Below are 17,844 nucleotides of genomic sequence, written 5' to 3' on the forward strand. Positions count from 1 at the left end.
TGTTTGTGAATGTGAACAGGTGTGCATACAAGTTAGACTAAGTACTTCGGCCTATGACTGCTCCTCTGTAGTCCCAGAATCGGAGAGAAATTGTGCTTGAGTGTATAATAAATACATGCTGAGACCACCTTCAAATTCACATGCTCCATTTCTCTTTAGTGTGTTGAATTACTGTAGCATGTTTAAAATAAAGAGATTTCACAAAGAAATCTCAAAATACGTTGTTCTTACTGATATCCTGGAATAAACAGAAAATAGACAAAATATGACTATCCATCCATTTAGTGACCCCCACAAGTCTGGTATCAAAACTTAAAGCAATCACTGACATTTAATGTTTAACTTTTTAGTAAGACTTTAGGCCTGATCCTGTAATCCTTACTCACTTGGCAACTCCCTTTTTTCCCCCCCCAAAAGGAAGTTCTGCCTTGAGTAAGAACCACAGGACTTGACTTTGTCTGCTCATCCTAATTCACTTTAATAAACCAAAAGATGCCAGCATATGAGCAAGTTAAATTTATGCAGATTGCTCCTTCATACGTCAGAAGTACGTACAAGAGGTGAGTGCTCTTCACAATTCCAAAAGTTACTGAAACAAAATTTTTAAAAATCTCTGCAAATAGTGGATGAAGGTGGAAAGCTACAGTACTTTGTTGCCCAGCATGAATTCAGCGGTAAGGCTGTAAAAAATTAAAAAGTGAAATTCAAGGTCAATTTATTGGTTTAGCAAGACAATACATCCTCAAATCAGCACTAAGTAAACGTCTCAACTAAAGGCAAGGACAAATTTAAGTGTACAAGTCAATTGTTACTATGGTGGTTTGTTTTGTTTTTTACCGGTAGTTCCACATTCTAAGGCGATGTCTACACTAGAGACAGTACAGTGGTGCCTCTGCAAGGTCTCCTGTGTAGCCGCTCTATGCCAACAGGAGAGATCTCTCCAGTTGGCATAATTAAACCACCCCCCAACGAGCCGCAGTAAGGCTATGTCAGCGAGAGAGTGTCTCCCGCCAATATAGCACGGTCCACACCAGTGCTTCTGTCAGTGAAACTTATGTCAGTCAGGAGGGTGTTTTTTTCACACCCAATTAACATAAGTTTTACCCACAAAAGTGCCAGTGTAGACAGCCTTTGATTCTAGTCTCTATACAAATAATTCTTTCCATTCTCTCGTTTAAGCAAGGGGTTCTAGCTGCATGTTCATATTTAGAAAACAAATCAAAGTGATGCCTGAAATGAAAGTATTTTTGGAAGGCCAATAAAATACAACCCTAAAGACCACTGTCATACTTCTCAGGCTTAACAGTATTTCAAATCTGAGTTAACTGCCTAAACTGAGCGTTCCCATACTTTTAACTCCACTAGGCAGATAATTTCCCATTAAACTGCTGACTGGAAAAAATACATAGCAGGTCTAACAGTCCATACCATTTTATTAAGTGGTCTTTCCATTGCCCAACATCAGTACTTGTGTGTGATGAATTTTGGAATTGTTCAACATAGTACAATTTAAATACTCACGTGGTGACCACCAGGCATTGATGGAGTACCAGCAGGACCAGATGGCACTTGAAAAGGATTAGGGGGTGTAGGATATAGTCCTGGAGCTGGATATGATCCCGTGGGTGGAGGAAATGGACCGGGTGGTGAAGGTCCCCATGTTCCAGGTGGGACAGTACCCCACGGTACTGTAGGTGCAGCCCCGGGTGTCTGGGTAGGAGTGGCATATGGCCCTGGGGGTGGATATGGCATACTAGGTGCAGGATACTGCCCTCCCATTGTTGCTCCCCATGCTCCAGAAGGCATGGATCCCCATGGCCCAACAGGAGCAGGAGGTGCAGCTGGCTCTGTTGGACCACCATATGGTCTTGGAAGCTCAGGAAAGGGCATATTTGGAGGAGGATATTGCCCTGGCGGGACAGGACCTGGCACAGATGGGGGTGGATATGGACCACCAGGAGGAGGACAAGAGGGTCCAGTAGGAGGAGGTGGAAATGGAGCAGGCGGTCCAGGTGGCATTGAAGGATACATTCCTGTTGGGGGAGGTCCAAAGGGCACGCTGGAAGCTGTTGTATTTGGTGGCAATCCAGATGGCCCAGCAGGTGGAGCACTTGGGGTGTTCCAAGGATTGGAAGTTGGCCAGCCTTGTGTTGGTTGACCAGTTTGTTGACCAGATTTTGTATTGCTCACTTTGGAGGTTTTAGCAGGGGAATGATCCGGTAAAGCATCTGCCAACTAGAAAACAGAGCACCAGTGAGACTGCAAACTGCCTACTATTGTAATCACTAACTGTACATTTACAAATTACATACAATATTGTTAGGTAAAGCTATATTAGCTCCTGCATGGTTGTGCTTAATTTCATATAGCTTCTCTCTTCAGAATAGCTTCTCTTTAGAATAGAAGTTAAGAGACATTCTGACATGCTATAGCGACAGAACTGAAGACAAAAGGAGAGATACCATATGTGACAATAAGCAAACTTTTCAATGCAAATCCAGAGGGAAGGGTCTTAAGCATCTTCTACATAGCTACCTTGAAGGCAGCATGTTGGAATTACATTTCAATGCTAATCTCAGACCTGAAAGTCCCAAGGAGACCATCTGACAGGTTAGTACATTTAGCCCTCTGCATTGCTCAACTCACTCCAGAGCGAATACCTCAACTGCAGCACCAGAAGAATCACCTCCCCATTATTTCTTAAATAACTGTCTGGAATTCAGAATCAAGTTGCTTGGCCAAGCGATTTTTAAGAAAGAAATGTAATTACTTACCGAAAAGTCATCAGCTCCAGACATTTTACTAGGGAAAAAAATAAAATAATGAAGTTAGTTGAAAGTAATTCTCAAAGTATTTCAGGCAAGAGCTTGTAAGGAAGCTAATTCCTGCCTATTTGTCTAGGTGTCAGTTTCCCCAACCATGGCTTTGTTTTTAGGATTCAGAGCTGAACAGATATCCATCTGTTGCCAGGGCAGACTAAGGTAGTTCTCTCATGGGTGAAGAGACAGTTTTAGTAGGGCCTCTGTCAACATTACAGTTCCAGCACATCAGGGAACCAGTCATAACATGGTAGATGGGACCTGCCTATGCTGTAAACTGGATCATATAACCAGAGCTTAAAAATTCCATGTGCTTATGGCAAGTTGGAAGTTGCCCCAGGCAACTGCTCTCAGTTTCTGTATAATCTAAACTCTTATTTTTAGTAGTATTAAATTTGTGAAGACAACCTTCAAAATGTGAACTGACTAAACAGATGCTGTCTTTGTGAATCTAAAGACAAACCATTCCATTGTCTATTGCTGCTCAGAACTTTCCCAAACTGCAGCAGGGTGAAAACTGACCCATCTTGTCAGTTTTTACTACTCCTATTTGGAACAGCAGGGGCAGCAGTGAGCTGAATCAAACCAGTTTCAGTCTGCTGCTTGGGCAAATTGAGGGATGGCTATTCATTGAGGGTGCCCACAAACAAAGGAGGTGCAGAGTAGTGGAGATAGTTTGTAGCAACCAGAAATCTCGAGGGATAAACTGGGTAGCAGATAGCCCTTCATCACTATAGCCGGAAGGTTAGAGGGAGGAGTAAAGAAGTGGAGGTGCAAAAGTCTGTAGTGTAGATCTGGCCTTTGTATCAATCTCTGGCTAGCAGATTTAATCTTCAGGCTATTAGATCTCCAATTAACTTCTAAGCCCTATGGTGCACTGATAGGTGTGAGGTGGGCAGGAGTGAGCTGGAGAGACTGATGGACAGAGCTTAAGGCCAGAAGGGAGCATTTTATCATCTATTCTGGCCTGAATAGAGATTTGTGGGGAAAGAGAAAAGCTTTTCTAGGGCAGGAGTTAGAATACAAAACGTAATGGGAAGAGAACAAACAGACCTCAAATTCAACTCAGGAATAGATACCCATGATTTATTATAGAAAAAAGACAAAGGGCAGTGAATCCAGAAAGGGAACGAGAATAACAAAAAGCAAAACCAATATAAATAGGGCTGGCTGAACAGTGTTCATCGACTATATTGACAAATGACATTGGTATTTATCAAATTGTACATTCAAAATGTTTTGCACTATTTGACCGAAAACACTATTTGAAAAATACTAGCTGAATATCTGTAAAATTAGTCACATTTATTCAATGAACATTTTTCTGTGGTGATTGACAACGTTGCCGTTAAAAACAATTCACAACTGTTTTAGTCCATTAAATTACAAAGGGATATAGCCTGGTGTGAGGGTTTAACGATAATTTTTACTTTGGCAAGTAGGCCTAACCCTCAAACTAACAGACGTCAAGTAAAATTTAATGCTCTGTGCATAAATGAGCGAATCCCATGCATGTATCTCGTGCTAGGTCAGAGGACAGTAATTTTATTTCTAGTATCCCCTACCATGGGTATATTTTTAGTGTAGACTTGCCATACCAGTTTACCCATCCCCTTTTCAGAACCCTAAAAGTAAATCTTTAAAACATATTAGATAAATTATTATTTATTCACCTTAATGTATGTAGTTTTTCACTAAAATGTTTTAGAAATTATATTTAAATTAATATTCCATTCAAGTTGTTCAATGCAGGGAAAATACAGGTCCCCCAAGGATCTGGACTGGGACCTGTGCTGTTCCACATATTCATAAATGATCTGGAAACGGAGGTGAACAGTGAGGTGGCAAAATGTGCAGACAACACAAACTTACTCAAGATAAAACAGGAGTACTAACACGGCTGCTACTCTGAAACCTGTCATTACTCAAGATAGTTAAGTCCAAAGCTGACTGGGAAGTGTCACAAAGGGATCTCACTAAATTGCATGACTGGGCAACAAAATGGCAGATGAAATTCAATGTTGATAAGTGCAAAGTAATGCACATTGAAAAACATAATCCCAACAATACATACAAAATAATGAGGTCTAAATTAGCTGTTACCACTCAAGAAAGGTCTTGGAGTCATTGTGGATAACTCTCTGAAAACATCCACTCAATGTACAGTGGTAGGAAAAAATGCTAATGTTAGGAATCATTAGGAAAGGGATAGATAATAAAACGGAAAATATCGTAATGCCACTTTATAAATTAATGGTACGCCCACACCTTGAATACTATGTACAGTTCTGGCTGCTGCATCTTAAAAAGATATATTGGAACTGGAGTAAAGAGAAGGGCAACAAATGTTTGGGGTATGGAATATCTTTCATCTGAGGAGAGATTACAAAAACTGGGTCTGTTCATCTTAGAAGAGATTAAAAAAGGAGGGATATGATAGAGGTCTATACAATCATGAATAGTATGAGAAAGTGAACAGGGAAGTGTTATTACCCATTTATATAAACACAAGAAGTAGGGGTCACCCAATGAAACAGACAGCAGGTTTAAAAAAAACAAAAAAACAAAAAGAAGTTCTTCTTCACGGAGTGCACAGTCAACCTCTGGAACTTGTTGCCATGGAATTTTGGAAAGGCCAGAAGTATAACTGGGTTCAAAAAATAATTAGATAAGTTTGTAGAGGATAGGTCCATCAATGGCTATTAGCAAGATGGTCAGGGATGCAACCACATGCTCCAGGTGTCCCTAAGCCTCCAGCTGTCAGAGGCTGGGACTGGATGGATCAGTCCGAATTTCCCTGTTCTGTTCATTCCTTCTGAAGCATTTGGCACTGGCCACTGTCAGAGACAGGATATTGGGATAGATGGACCATTTGTCTGACCCAGTATCGTCATTCGTATGCTTCAATTAAAGTCTCAATAGGCAAAATGCCAGATCAAGTGGTAAATGCCTCATTTGAAGTTTTTTTTTCCTTGACGCTCTTCATATATGCCTACAACTAGTTACGGTATGTCTACACTTGCGCTTTAAAGTGCTCCGACTTGCTGCACTCAGGGGAGTGATTTTTCACACCCCTGAGCCAGCAAGTTAGAGCACTATAAAATGTTAGTGTAGACAGGCTCCGAGCGCTGGGAGAGCACCCCTCGTGGAGGTGGATTACTAGGAGCGCTGGGAGAGCTCTCTCCTAGTGCTTGCGCGCGACCACACTCACACTTCAAAGCGCTGCCGCAGGAGCGTTCCTGCACCAGTGCTTTGAAGTTTCCAGCGTAGACATACTCTTAGATGCAGTGGAGCTGTAGCCATGATGGATCCAGGATATTAGAGAGAGGGAAAGGAGTTATTCAAGTTTAAGAGTTTGGAAGGGAGTGGGAATGATTACAGAACTGAAAAAGAAATAAAACCTAAGTCAGGCTTCCCTCCATTTGTGGCAAGACAAAGGAAATTCTGTCTTATAAAGACCCCTGCCTCTGGAAATACCCTCCACGGCAGCTCCATACCCTGCTCCAACAGATCCAGCAGCTTTGAGACACCAAGCCTCAGCAGCCTCCACCTATATATACAGCCATGACTGTGAATCAGGGGAGGGGAGATAGAGCTGCCAGAATGGCCTGTGAAAAGATTCTGATCCTAGATGCCAACCACCTCCCTCTTCCCTCAGCATTCAGGGTAAGAAGAAGGCCTGCTAGATACTCCCACTACTCTGATCCAGAGATATGGGGCACAACATTCCAGCAGCCTCCAGTTCCACCCACCAGCCCCTCTTCCACAGCAGAACCAACAACTGGACTAAATACTCCTGAAGTCACAAGTGACATCTACAGTGACTTTTCTGAATTATGAACTCTGCTCAAATCATGTCCACCGCTCCTGCTGCTCGCTCTCTCTCTTTCCCTAACACTACTCAGTTAACACTAACACTAAGTGCTGGTGATCTATTAACCATTCTTTTTCTATACTTCATGCCTTACAAAAAGCCCTGTCTTTCCAGCTCCCCTCCAAACCAAATATATCATTCAGTCTGACCTGCACAATAATTATTTACTACAGGACTATAAAAACAACTTGTACATGTTGAGGAGATGCGCTAATAATTGGGTCATTAACTAGCTGCTGAGATTTGATAATCTCTGTCCTTGTGCCACCACAACTGGTCTTGAACAGGAAAAAGGGCTCTGTAGGATTTTTAAATTTTATCTGGAACTATGACAGCTATTTCCAGGACAGGCATAACAAATGGCACGGCAACTGCCATAACACACATGGTTCTTGGTATCAATTACTTACAACTCAAGAGCCAAGTTTATTTCACCTTAAAAAACAAAATAAGAGTGTTTTCCATAGAAGGCTGAACTATTTGGACATGTAAGTTTCTCAAAACTTCTCTTTTCATACACCTACCCCACCCTTCTCCTTCCTGCTGGGATATCTGTTTGTTGCCGCACCACGTTTTTATTCTTTCACTTTCTCTTAGCACAGTGGTTCTCAAACTAGGGCCGCCACCGCTTGTTCCAGGAAAGCCCCTGGCGGGCTGGGCCGGGCCGTTTACCTGCTGCGCCTGCAGGTTCGGCCGATCGCAGCTCCCACTGGCCGCGGTTCACGGCTCCAGGCCAATGGGGGCTGCAGGAGGCGGCGCGGGCTGAGGGATGGGCTGGCCGCCCTTCCCGCAGCCCCCATTGGCCTGGAGCAGCGAACCACGGCCAGTGGGAGCTGCGATCGGCCAAACCTGCAGACACGGCAGGTAAACAAACCGGCCCAGCACTCCAGGGGCTTTCCCAGAACAAGCAGCAGCCCTAGTTTGAGAACCACTGTCTTAGCATTACATAGCTTCTATTCTCAGATTCACAGGGTTTAAGGACAGACGGGACCATTAGAAAGGTCTGAACTGTACATCACAAGCCATTCATTCTCATTGTTACCTTTGTAGTGAGCCTAGTAACTTGGGTACGGGTTAAACATACTCTCCAGAAATGTGCCCATTCTTGATTTAAAGACATCAAGAGATGGAGAATCCATCACTTCCTCTTGGTATTTCTGGCTTCTTATGCTCTTGTTATGCCTTTCTCCACTAGGTCAAAGAGCACTGTAGTTTCAGATATTTTCTCCCCTTGAAGGTATTTACACTCTAGTCAAGTCACCTTTTAATCATCTAAACAGATAGAACTGTTTAAGTCTCTCACTGTAAGGCATTTTCTCCAACCCTGAAATAATTTTTGTGGCTGTTTTCTGTGCCCTCTCTTATTTTCAAAACACACTTTTAAGATATGGATACCAGAAGTGTACACTGTATTCCACTAGTGAGCCCTTTCTTCTTTATGCTCATCCTGGATACCTCACAAGAAATACAGAACTTTGGTGCAAGTTGTTTGCAGAAAGTCTAGAAGATGATCCTGATAAATTGAGAGATGAGTTCAAAAGAAACAGCAGAAAGAAAGTATATGATATATAACTTCAATAACATGAACACTGAAGAATTATCCTTGAAACTAGATGGGCAGACATTACCGAAAATGCAATGTTTCGAGTATATGGGTTTCAGAATCAGGGAAAATGGGGAAATCAGAGCTCAGATAATAAATGCCTGGCACAGACGGACAGGTCCTGTACTATGTGACAAGAAGATACCAATAAGATTAAAAGGGAAATATCTATAAAACAGTGGTCTATCCAGTTTTAGTGTATGGTACTGATGGCTTTTCTACACTTAAAACGCAACAGTGTAGATAACACTTACACCAACAGGAGGGTTGGCATAGATAATCCACCTCCTGAGAGGTGGTAGCCAGGTCAATAGAAGAATTCTTCTGTCAACCTAGTGGTCTGTACACAGGGACTTAGGTCATCTTAACTATGCTACTCAGGGGTGTGGATTTTTCCACACCCTGGACCGACATAGCTAAATCGACCTAATTTTCTAGTGTAGACTAAGCCTGAGTTTTAGGCAACAAAGAAGAAACATGACCGAGTGATCTGTCCCTCAGAAAAGGAAATGCTGAGGTGAATAAGTGGTGTAAGCAGGAGAGACCACGTGAGGAACATGTATGTTAGAGACACTTGAAATAATACCCATAAATGAAAAAGTTACAGTTTGGTCATGTAAAGCACAGTCCTGATAACTGTGTGGGGAAGAGAGTTCAACAGATAAAAAGTAAAGGAAAAAAGAGAAGCCAACCCAAAAACAAGTGGTGGGATGTCATAAACAAAGACATGTTAGCATATGGTGTGACAGAGGATTATGGCTAAGGCTACATTTTAGTCACGGGTATTTTTAGAAAAAGTCATGGACAGGTCATGGGCAGTAAACAAAAATTCACGGCCTGTGACCTGTCCATGACTTGTACTATATGCCCCTAACTAAAACTTGGGTGCTGGGGGGCAGGGGGAGAGGTGGGGCGGTGGGCTCCCTACAAGCGATGCCGTGCCCCATAGCTCCTAGGCAGAGGCACAGCAGGTCGTGAGTGCCCACTCCGCAGCTCCCATTGTCTGGGAACCACAGCCAATGGGAGCTGTGGGGGCAGTGCCTGCGGGCAGAAGCAGCATGTAGAACCGCCTGGCCACCCCTCTGCCTAGGAGCTGAGGTAGGGACATGTCACTGCTTCTGGGAGCCCCCCCCCAGGTAAGCGCTGCCCAGAGCCCTCACCGCACCCTAACCCAACCTCCTGCCACACCCAAATCCTGCTGCTGCTGGCCCAGGGGCTGCCCGAGTTGCTCAGGCAGCCCCGGGGGCCAGCCGCTGCAGAAGTCACGGAGGTCATGGGAAGTCATGAATCTGTGACTTCCTTCAAATTCTCTGATGCTGCAATTAAGACTGCAAGTCTGTCACAGAAGACGATTTGAAGTGCTGCCCACATTTGATATGATTAACACATGGAACAGGATGACTACGTATACAAAGATAAAATCACCTACATACTCCTTCTCACTACTCCCTTGTTTTATTTATGTGTGTGTGTGTACACACACATATACGAGCCTCTTTTGCCACACCACTGCACTGGTAGCTCATATACAGGTGCTTGTCCACTAACACACCCTAAATCCTTTTTAAAGTCACAGCTTTCCAGACTTCAGACCTCCCTATTCTACAAGTATGGCCTACATTCCTTATTCCTAGATGTACCACTCTGCATGCAGATGTACCGAAACCCATTTTGTTTGAACAGGCTGAGGCTGCCAAGTGACACAAATCACACCATATGAGTACTCAGTGCTCACTATTTACCACTCTGCCAATCTGCAAATTTTATCAGTGTGACTTCCAAATCATTGATGGAAACGTTGCTGTGTCAGGCCTAGTCCCAAACCCTGAAGAACCCCACTAATCAATGATGAAGATTCCCCACTGACAAATTTGAAGTCTGTCAATTAGCCAATTAACCTATTTAACCTGTACATAATATTGCACATTAATTCTAAAATCAGAATGTCATGTGATACTAACTCAAACAGCTTACAAATGTTTACGTATTACATCTCACGTGATCTGAACTAAGGTCACACTGAAAGGAAACAGACTCGCCAAAGGCTTTCTTCAATGAGGTGTCCTTCTGCCCGAGTTAATATACATTTTAATAAGCTATTTTATAAGCTTAATGGACAAAATGCTTTTTTCAGACAATCAAAAAACACAGTAAAGTTTTTTTGTACTATTACACTATATACAGCTGAACAAACCTGAGACTGAACCTGTTTGCTTTTTACATGGGGTGTAAGAACACAGCACTAACTAGTATAAATGCCATCTTGACGATCAGCTACTAAGCACCAATCAACGGGTTACCAACATGCCCCCTGGTGTAATGCGGCGTGCTGCCGCAGTAACTGCATTCCTCTGTGCAACATTTCGTGTCGCCCCAAGGGCGGCACTCGTTCAACGCCGCTCTGCGGCGCGCCCAGCCGGCAGCTCTGCGGGATGGCTCGGGGTAGCTCGCACAAGGGGGCCGCACTTCCAGGCACCTCCTTTTCCCAGCGCTTTTAGCGGGGGACTCTGCAGCCCGCAGGAGCTCGCGCACCACTGCGGAGAGCAGGGGGCGGATGTGCGGGGCTGACACATCCCCCGCCCCGCAAGGGCTCAAAGCGAACAAACCCTTCCGCGGCGCGGAAAGAAACCAGCCCCCAGGGCGCCCCGTGCAGGGCGGAGAGAGACCGGAGTCTCCCCCCGGGCACCAGCCGCCCTCCCCGCCCCCGGGAGGGAACCGGGCCAGACCCACCGAGGCCACGGCTAGGATCTGCCAGAGCCTCCCCCCCACCCCCCGCCGGCCTCGGGCCCCTGAGCCCAGCCCGCCCCCGCCAGCCCTCCCCGACTCGGGCCCCGCCGCACCCGGGCCGGGCCGGGTCAGGCCACCTTCCCCCGCCCGCGCTGGAGGCCGCGGCCCGAGCGGAGCCAGCCAGAGGCGCGCGCGCGGCCCGGGCTCCGCGCCCGCCCTACCTGCGAGGGGGACTCGCTCGGCGCGGGGGGAGGCAGCCGGCCCAGCAGCAGCGCGACCCAGCCTCGCACTCGGAAGCGGAAGTGCGTCTCTTCCTCCGACAGGAAGGTCACGCCCACTGGGCCCACCCCTTCCCGACACGGGCGCGAGCGAACCCGGCCCCAGCCACGGCGGGTCACGTGATAAAGACCCCGCCCTGCGGCCCGAAGCGCGAGCGGCCTTTCCCGGCGCGAGGTGGATGACGGGACACCTTCCAGCCTCCTCCCGGGTCCAGGCTCCCGCCCTGCACCGCTGCCGATTTTGGAGGGCGCCACAGCGGCCCCTAGTGGACGGCAAGAGAGGTGCTGCTGTGAATCTAGTGCTCGGGCCATTAACAAGAGCGCCCTGCCCAGTAACATTAGGAGTACTTATGGCACCTGAGAGACTTATGCATCCGATGAAGTGAGCTGTAGCTCAGGAAAGCTCATGCTCAAATAAATTGGTTAGTCTCTCAGGTGCCACAAGTCCTCCTTTTCTTTTTGCGAATACAGACTAACACGGCTGTTACTCTGAAACCCAGTAACATTGTTCATAGAATTAACGCCCTGCGAGGAGCCAAGAAAAACAACTAAAACAGGTTTCAGAGTAGCAGCCGTGTTAGTCTGTATTCGCAAAAAGAACAGGAGTACTTGTGGCACCTTAGAGACTAACCAATTTATTTGAGCATGAGCTTTCGAGTGAGCTGTAGCTCGCGAAAGCTTATGCTCAGATTATCATACACATTGTAAGGAGAGTGATCACTTTAGATAAGCTATTACCAGCAGGAGAGTGGGGTGGGGGGAGGTATTTTTTCATGCTTTGTGTGTATAAAAAGCTCTTCTACACTTTCCACAGTATGCAGCGGATGAAGTGAGCTGTAGCTCAGGAAAGCTTATGCTCAAATAAATTGGTTAGTCTGTAAGGTGCCACAAGTCCTCCTTTTTACAAATAAAACAGCAACAGCCTAATGTGAAATAAGTCACACGAGCGTTGCCTGTTTAAGGTGAAACAAACAATGAAACAGCAGCTCTCAGGGAAGGAAAACAAACACACAACCCAGTCATCCGAAATGGAAAAATTCTGACTTAAATCCCCAAATTCTGGGGATCTGGTTAATAACAGAAGAATACAATGGGGTGGGGGGTTGGTTATTTGAAGAAAACCTGGATATTTTGGTGAATTTTTTTTTCATAAAATGCTTCATTTTTTATGAAACTCTAATTTTTATTTAAAAACTTTTTATCAGAAAAATGTCAAGCAGCTGTAGCAACCATATACATTTGTATATATAAATAATAAATGTACAAACAACCCTTTGCACTTGTATAGCACCATCCATCCAAAGATCTTACTCTGTCACAAAGGAGGTAGGTGTCACTCTCTGTCAGCCTGTCTATTGATCTATCTAGGACTCAAGGAGCTCAATCTATTTATCTTAGCAAGGAGAAGGTTAAGGGGTGCCTTGATTACAGCCTACAAGTACCTACATGAGGATTAAATATTTAATAATGGGTTCTTCAGTCCAGCAGAGAAAGGTCTAACACGATCCAATGATTGAAACTAGACAAATTCAGACTGCAAATAAGGTGTAAAGTTTGAACAGTGAGAGTAATTAACCATTGGAATAATTTACCAAGGGTCATGGTGGATTCTCCATCACTGACAATTTTTCAATCACTATTAGGTGTTTTTCGAAAAGTTCTGTTCTAGGAATTATTTTTGGAAGTTCTATAGCTTGTGTTATCCAGGACGTCAAGTTAGATGATCATAATGGGCCTTTTAGGTTTTGGAATCTATGAATCTGTCTATGAGCTCCAAATATGGTACCTAGCACATGTAGCCCTTGCTATTGAGTCTTCATCTTAATGAGCATAAACCCTGCAATGTGTTATTTAAAATTATATCACAGCATTGGTGATATATTTAGGGACATACTCCTGCCTGGCACTCCAAACTGTAGTACCGATCCTGCAAACATTTTTGTATCTGAGTAGTCCCATTGAATTCAATGAAATGTATTCATGTGAGTATGCACGTCTCTGAAGAATTGGGCCCCTCATTTGATGCATTTTACTGTTGTCATAAATGTACCTCTTTTATCGCTTTCCAAGGTCTTGCTCCTGCTCCCCTTTGAAATCACTTACAAAAGTACCACTCTCTTCAATAGGACCAGCGACAGGCTCCAAATGTTACCATAGCTGAAATGGGAATGAGAATGCTATAGCTTTGCCGATGCAATTTATTTACATAAATTATTATTGCCTAAGCCAAAATATATTAACCCAATCCTTTTATGAGGCAAATGATGATTTAATAGTATCTCTGCTAATCAGCTCACTAAGCATTTAATGAAATACAATGGATCATTTAGGCCAGCTTCAGCAGTTCTTTACTACTGTAATTTTATCTTTGGCTTTTTAGATTGTCTGGCCAGTATCATCACCACTGATGCTTGTATCAGAACAATCCTGACCAAGTTGGAGAAATGAGGAAATAATATAATAGTAAAATGTATCCTCTTGCCAACAGTGTGCCATTCACAATGGTTCATTTAGTAGCATACTCCAAATTAAGGGGTCCAAGCATGGCAGCTGCTCAGTGCCCCAGACTGTGTAGAGAACACTGTAGTGGCAGCTGGGGTTCAGATAGCATGCCTGCCCTGTGCTGAATAACCTGGTAGCCAGGACTCTTAATTAAAGAGCATTTGTGCAGCTAATGATGGTTACAATGTATAACCTTAAACGTTGAGCTAACGCTGCCCTAGATCAGTGGTTCTCAAGCAGGGGTATGCGTACCCCTAGAGGGTAAGCAGAGGTCTTCCGGGGGTACATCAACTCATCTAGACATTTACCTAGTTTTACAACAGCCTATATAACAAGCACTAGCAAAGTCAGTACTAACTAAAATTTCATATAGACAAATGAGAAAGTGAGCACTTTTTCAGTGATAGTGTGCTGTGACCCTTTTGTATTTTTATATCTGATATTGTAAGCACATAGTTTTTAAGTGAGGTGAAACTTGGGATACGCAAGACAAATCAGACTCATGAAAGGGGTACAGCAGTCTGGAAAGGTGGAGAACCACCGTTCTAGATCCATCACATCCATAATACTGCAAGCGTGAAGAAAGAGAGATCTGGTATGTATTGCCCTCCTTCTTCCCCCAGGAAACAAAGGATTGTGCATTTTTACCAAAGATACCTATTTGCACATACAGTCTTCCATTTCTTTGTGCGAAGGCATATTTTGTGTATGTGTGCAAATGCATATGTTGCAGGTGCAAAAGGCATGAAGGCTGGAAAATGTAGCCTTGGTTGTGATTTGCCCAAGGCCACACAACTGTGTGTAAGAGCCAGCTACAAAATTCAGGAGTTCTGACTTCCCGTTCCATGCTGTATCTACCAGTCAATATTATTTGTTCATTCTAAAATATGTAACTGTAGCCTGACTACTGGCACGCAACTCCCATCGAGGTCAATGGAAGTTATGTGAAAGTATCTGATTGTAGAATTTGGCCCTTAATTTAAAAAAACCTATTTTACATTATTTTGCATCATTCATTTTGGGAATGGGGAATGTATGATGCGAATGATGACTTCAGAAAGGATGTTACGTGTAACCCTACACAAGGCTATGATTAAACGTAGGCCCACATTAGCAGTACACTCTATAGTAGCTTGTATTTTTCTTTAGTGGCAGAGTTGTCATCCTTAGCTACTCATTGTAGATTGGTATATGGGAAAGATGGTTAGGAAATACTTAATCTAGAATTTAAAATATGAACAAAGTGTCAGCAATGCTATTCCATGTGAGAACTGTTAGCAATTGCATTGTGCATGAACACAAACATTGGCTTCCTTGGGGTTGCAGGAGTGAAAAACGAGGGTGAAATTTGCATATGGTGCTTCAATTATATTTCACAGGAATTGAGCTGTCATTGTTCCTACCAAGTCAGATTTAATCTTTTTCAGGGACAACAGCAGAGATGTGGAGATGACAAACATCAGAGCCAGGAAATCCAATCACACCCTCCAGGCTGTGCATATCACAAACAAGCTATCCAGAGGAACAACAACAAAATCTTTTTTTGCACCAGCTGTGTGAATCCAGCTACTCGGACCCAAGAAATCCATAACAGAATGGAGAAAAGAAGCATCTTTTACACCCAGCCTAATAAAAGGATTTTTATTTTTTAGCCCAATAAAAGTTCTGGAATACAAAATTACTTGTAGTTAAGACAGAAAGAAATTGCCAAAAGCTTACAATGGAATAGAATGTGCAATTAATCTGCAGTTACGCAGAGCTGGGTCTTACTGAGTTACTTCCATTTTTATGTCCATCATTGTACACTGTGTACATCATGCACTCTAAAGAATTAGCTGACCCACCCTGAATCTAGTTTGTAAAGGATACCAGATGGTATGTTCAGTGCATGTGGTAAGCTTTTATGTGCTTCTCCCCTATGGCCAATCGCAGACTGATAATTTATTTCAGAAACCCTCATAAAATAAATCATGTTGAAAAAGATGCTGTCTTCTAGTTAATAATTGCTCTTTCTCTAGGCAGATCCTTACTGCCATGAAGATAAAATCAGAAAGCTGGTTTAATCTGCAATGAAATGGAAAATGCATCCTATTGAGAAAATGAGATTAGTCTGGGTTTAACTGGAAAAGAAGCAGTGCTAACATAGCAGAATCTTTGATTCTTCCGGAATTATATACAGGAGGTCTGTCACTAGAGACACTTTGATAATCACTTAGACTCTGGAACAAGGGGTGAATTCTGCAGCAAATTCTGGGCCTGTCGGACTGGGGAATATATGGGACCCTGATTACATGTCAAACTACTGTTGGAACTTTTTTCAGGCCTCACATATGTGGCCATCTGAATGTATTTAGCAGCTGCCAGGACAACCCCATCTATGGAGGAAGATGTTTACTTTCCATTGATGTTCAGTGAGTAGGAATTAGGTATTTCCAGTACATGTTGACACCCAGAAATTGGGCCTACCCAGAGCTTCTCATACAATTTTCCATTCTCTAAAAGGGAAAAAAATGTTTTAAAAAGTACTAAACATTGGAGCTGGACCCGATCAACCCCCCTACATCTGCACTAACCACACATTTTGGATCTTGATCCAGTGATGTGAACTGTCAAGTCTCACAACCTCAGCTGCTTTGCTTAAAGCTCCAGTTCTGGAACCAGGTGATTCTAGCCCTCACTGTGGTGGAAAAAAGCTTGAAAACTTGACTCGCCTGGGTCCACAAAGCAGAAGGCAAATAAAAAGAACCCCAAATATATAATTTTTAAAAAAATCTCATGATTTTAAAGCTAATCTCATGATTGTGGGGGGCCTGACATGATTCTTAAATGCTTGGGGCCACCAATACTGTGGATTCAAACTCCCTGGTTGATCCCCAATTCTCTAATGGATAATAAGAGCTCCATTACGGTGCCTGGTACTACTTTTCAGCTCCACAGAATGCTGTATTCCTGTATCTCTGATGGTGCAGCTGCTTGGGTACATACATGTGATAGATTGGTCAAAAGTTATATGCCTTGTCACCCAGATCCTCAAAGGTATTTAGGCTTCTAATTTCCACTGAAATCAATAGGAGTGAGGTGCATAAATATGTTTGAGGGTCTGGGCCTGTGTTCACAGTGAAATCTTTTCTGCAGCTGCTCTTATTTTGGATACTGTTTTAAACAGCACTAAAGCAATTCATATTCTCCCATGGCCCACAAATATATGTCCAAAGCAAGAACAGCATTTTCTGTAGGCAGTATGTCCAAAGATTGCCTCTATGGCCATGTGAGTAGCCCTGAGCAGGGAGTATATTGTGTATCATAGGACACGAAAAAGGATTCATGTCTGCATACATAGCACATTACACTGACTGCAGTCATTTCAGAGACTCAGCAACATGGCTACATCAGTCAATTGTTTGCCACTTGACTGCTTACTTGTGAGTCAGCTTGTGAATTCATCTGTGTCTCACTTTGTCTTTCTGTGCAATGTTGCTAGGATCCATCCATCTGTCTCGAGATAAAAGTGCATTCACACTTTTTCTCTCTTTATCAAGCATGCTGCATTTCCTCTAGCAATCCCTCTTAGTTCCTTTGAGATCTCTAACTTTGTAAAGCCATTAATGCATGTATTTCTACATGTGAAATTAATTGTTCACAACATAAGGTTTCTCATTTATCTAGTTAAAATGTATAGTAATGACACACATATGGGTAAGGTCAATGATCCACTGATTGGTGCCAGAGAACACATTTTCAGTTGAATGGCTTGTATTAATGATTGGAATGAAGCATATATGGATCATTTGGACTTGTCAGGGGTCTATAAGTTACTCTGATGGCAAAGATGCTAATGAAAGGCATATCATGAATTACTGATATAAGTACTCAGTCAGAAGCAGTTTGTGGAAAGGGTTAGGCGTAGAAGGTCTGGCCCAAGAGCTAGACACAGGAACCTCACCTGGACAAAGGGGGTGGGTTAAACTTTCCCTTTTGTCTGGATGGGGACTATTGGAGGAGTTGGCTCCTGTGGACATTTGGTTTTAGTTGAACCTCTTT

General features: G+C 43.5%; 1 protein-coding gene and 1 long non-coding RNA gene across 2 annotated transcripts in view; one reads left to right on the plus strand and one right to left on the minus strand.

Annotated features, from left to right (window-relative positions):
• Positions 1–15,424, plus strand: part of LOC141989603 (uncharacterized) — a 39,807-nt gene extending 24,383 nt beyond the window's left edge. Inside the window, exon 3 of the long non-coding RNA XR_012640014.1 lies at positions 15,231–15,424. This is a non-coding gene — a long non-coding RNA (uncharacterized LOC141989603). The remainder of the gene's footprint in view (positions 1–15,230) is intronic.
• Positions 242–11,345, minus strand: MAPK1IP1L (mitogen-activated protein kinase 1 interacting protein 1 like). Its single transcript, XM_074956481.1, has 4 exons — positions 11,245–11,345; positions 2,775–2,802; positions 1,522–2,235; positions 242–680 (listed from the first exon to the last, which is right to left on the minus strand). Exons 2-4 carry the CDS (start codon positions 2,796–2,798, stop codon positions 669–671), a joined length of 750 nt encoding a protein of 249 aa, XP_074812582.1. The 5' UTR covers positions 2,799–2,802; positions 11,245–11,345; the 3' UTR covers positions 242–668.
• Positions 15,425–17,844: the final 2,420 nt, after the last annotated feature.

The sequence above is a fragment of the Natator depressus genome, chromosome 6 (assembly GCF_965152275.1).
Source record: "Natator depressus isolate rNatDep1 chromosome 6, rNatDep2.hap1, whole genome shotgun sequence".
In the NCBI taxonomy this organism is placed as follows: domain Eukaryota; kingdom Metazoa; phylum Chordata; order Testudines; family Cheloniidae; genus Natator; species Natator depressus.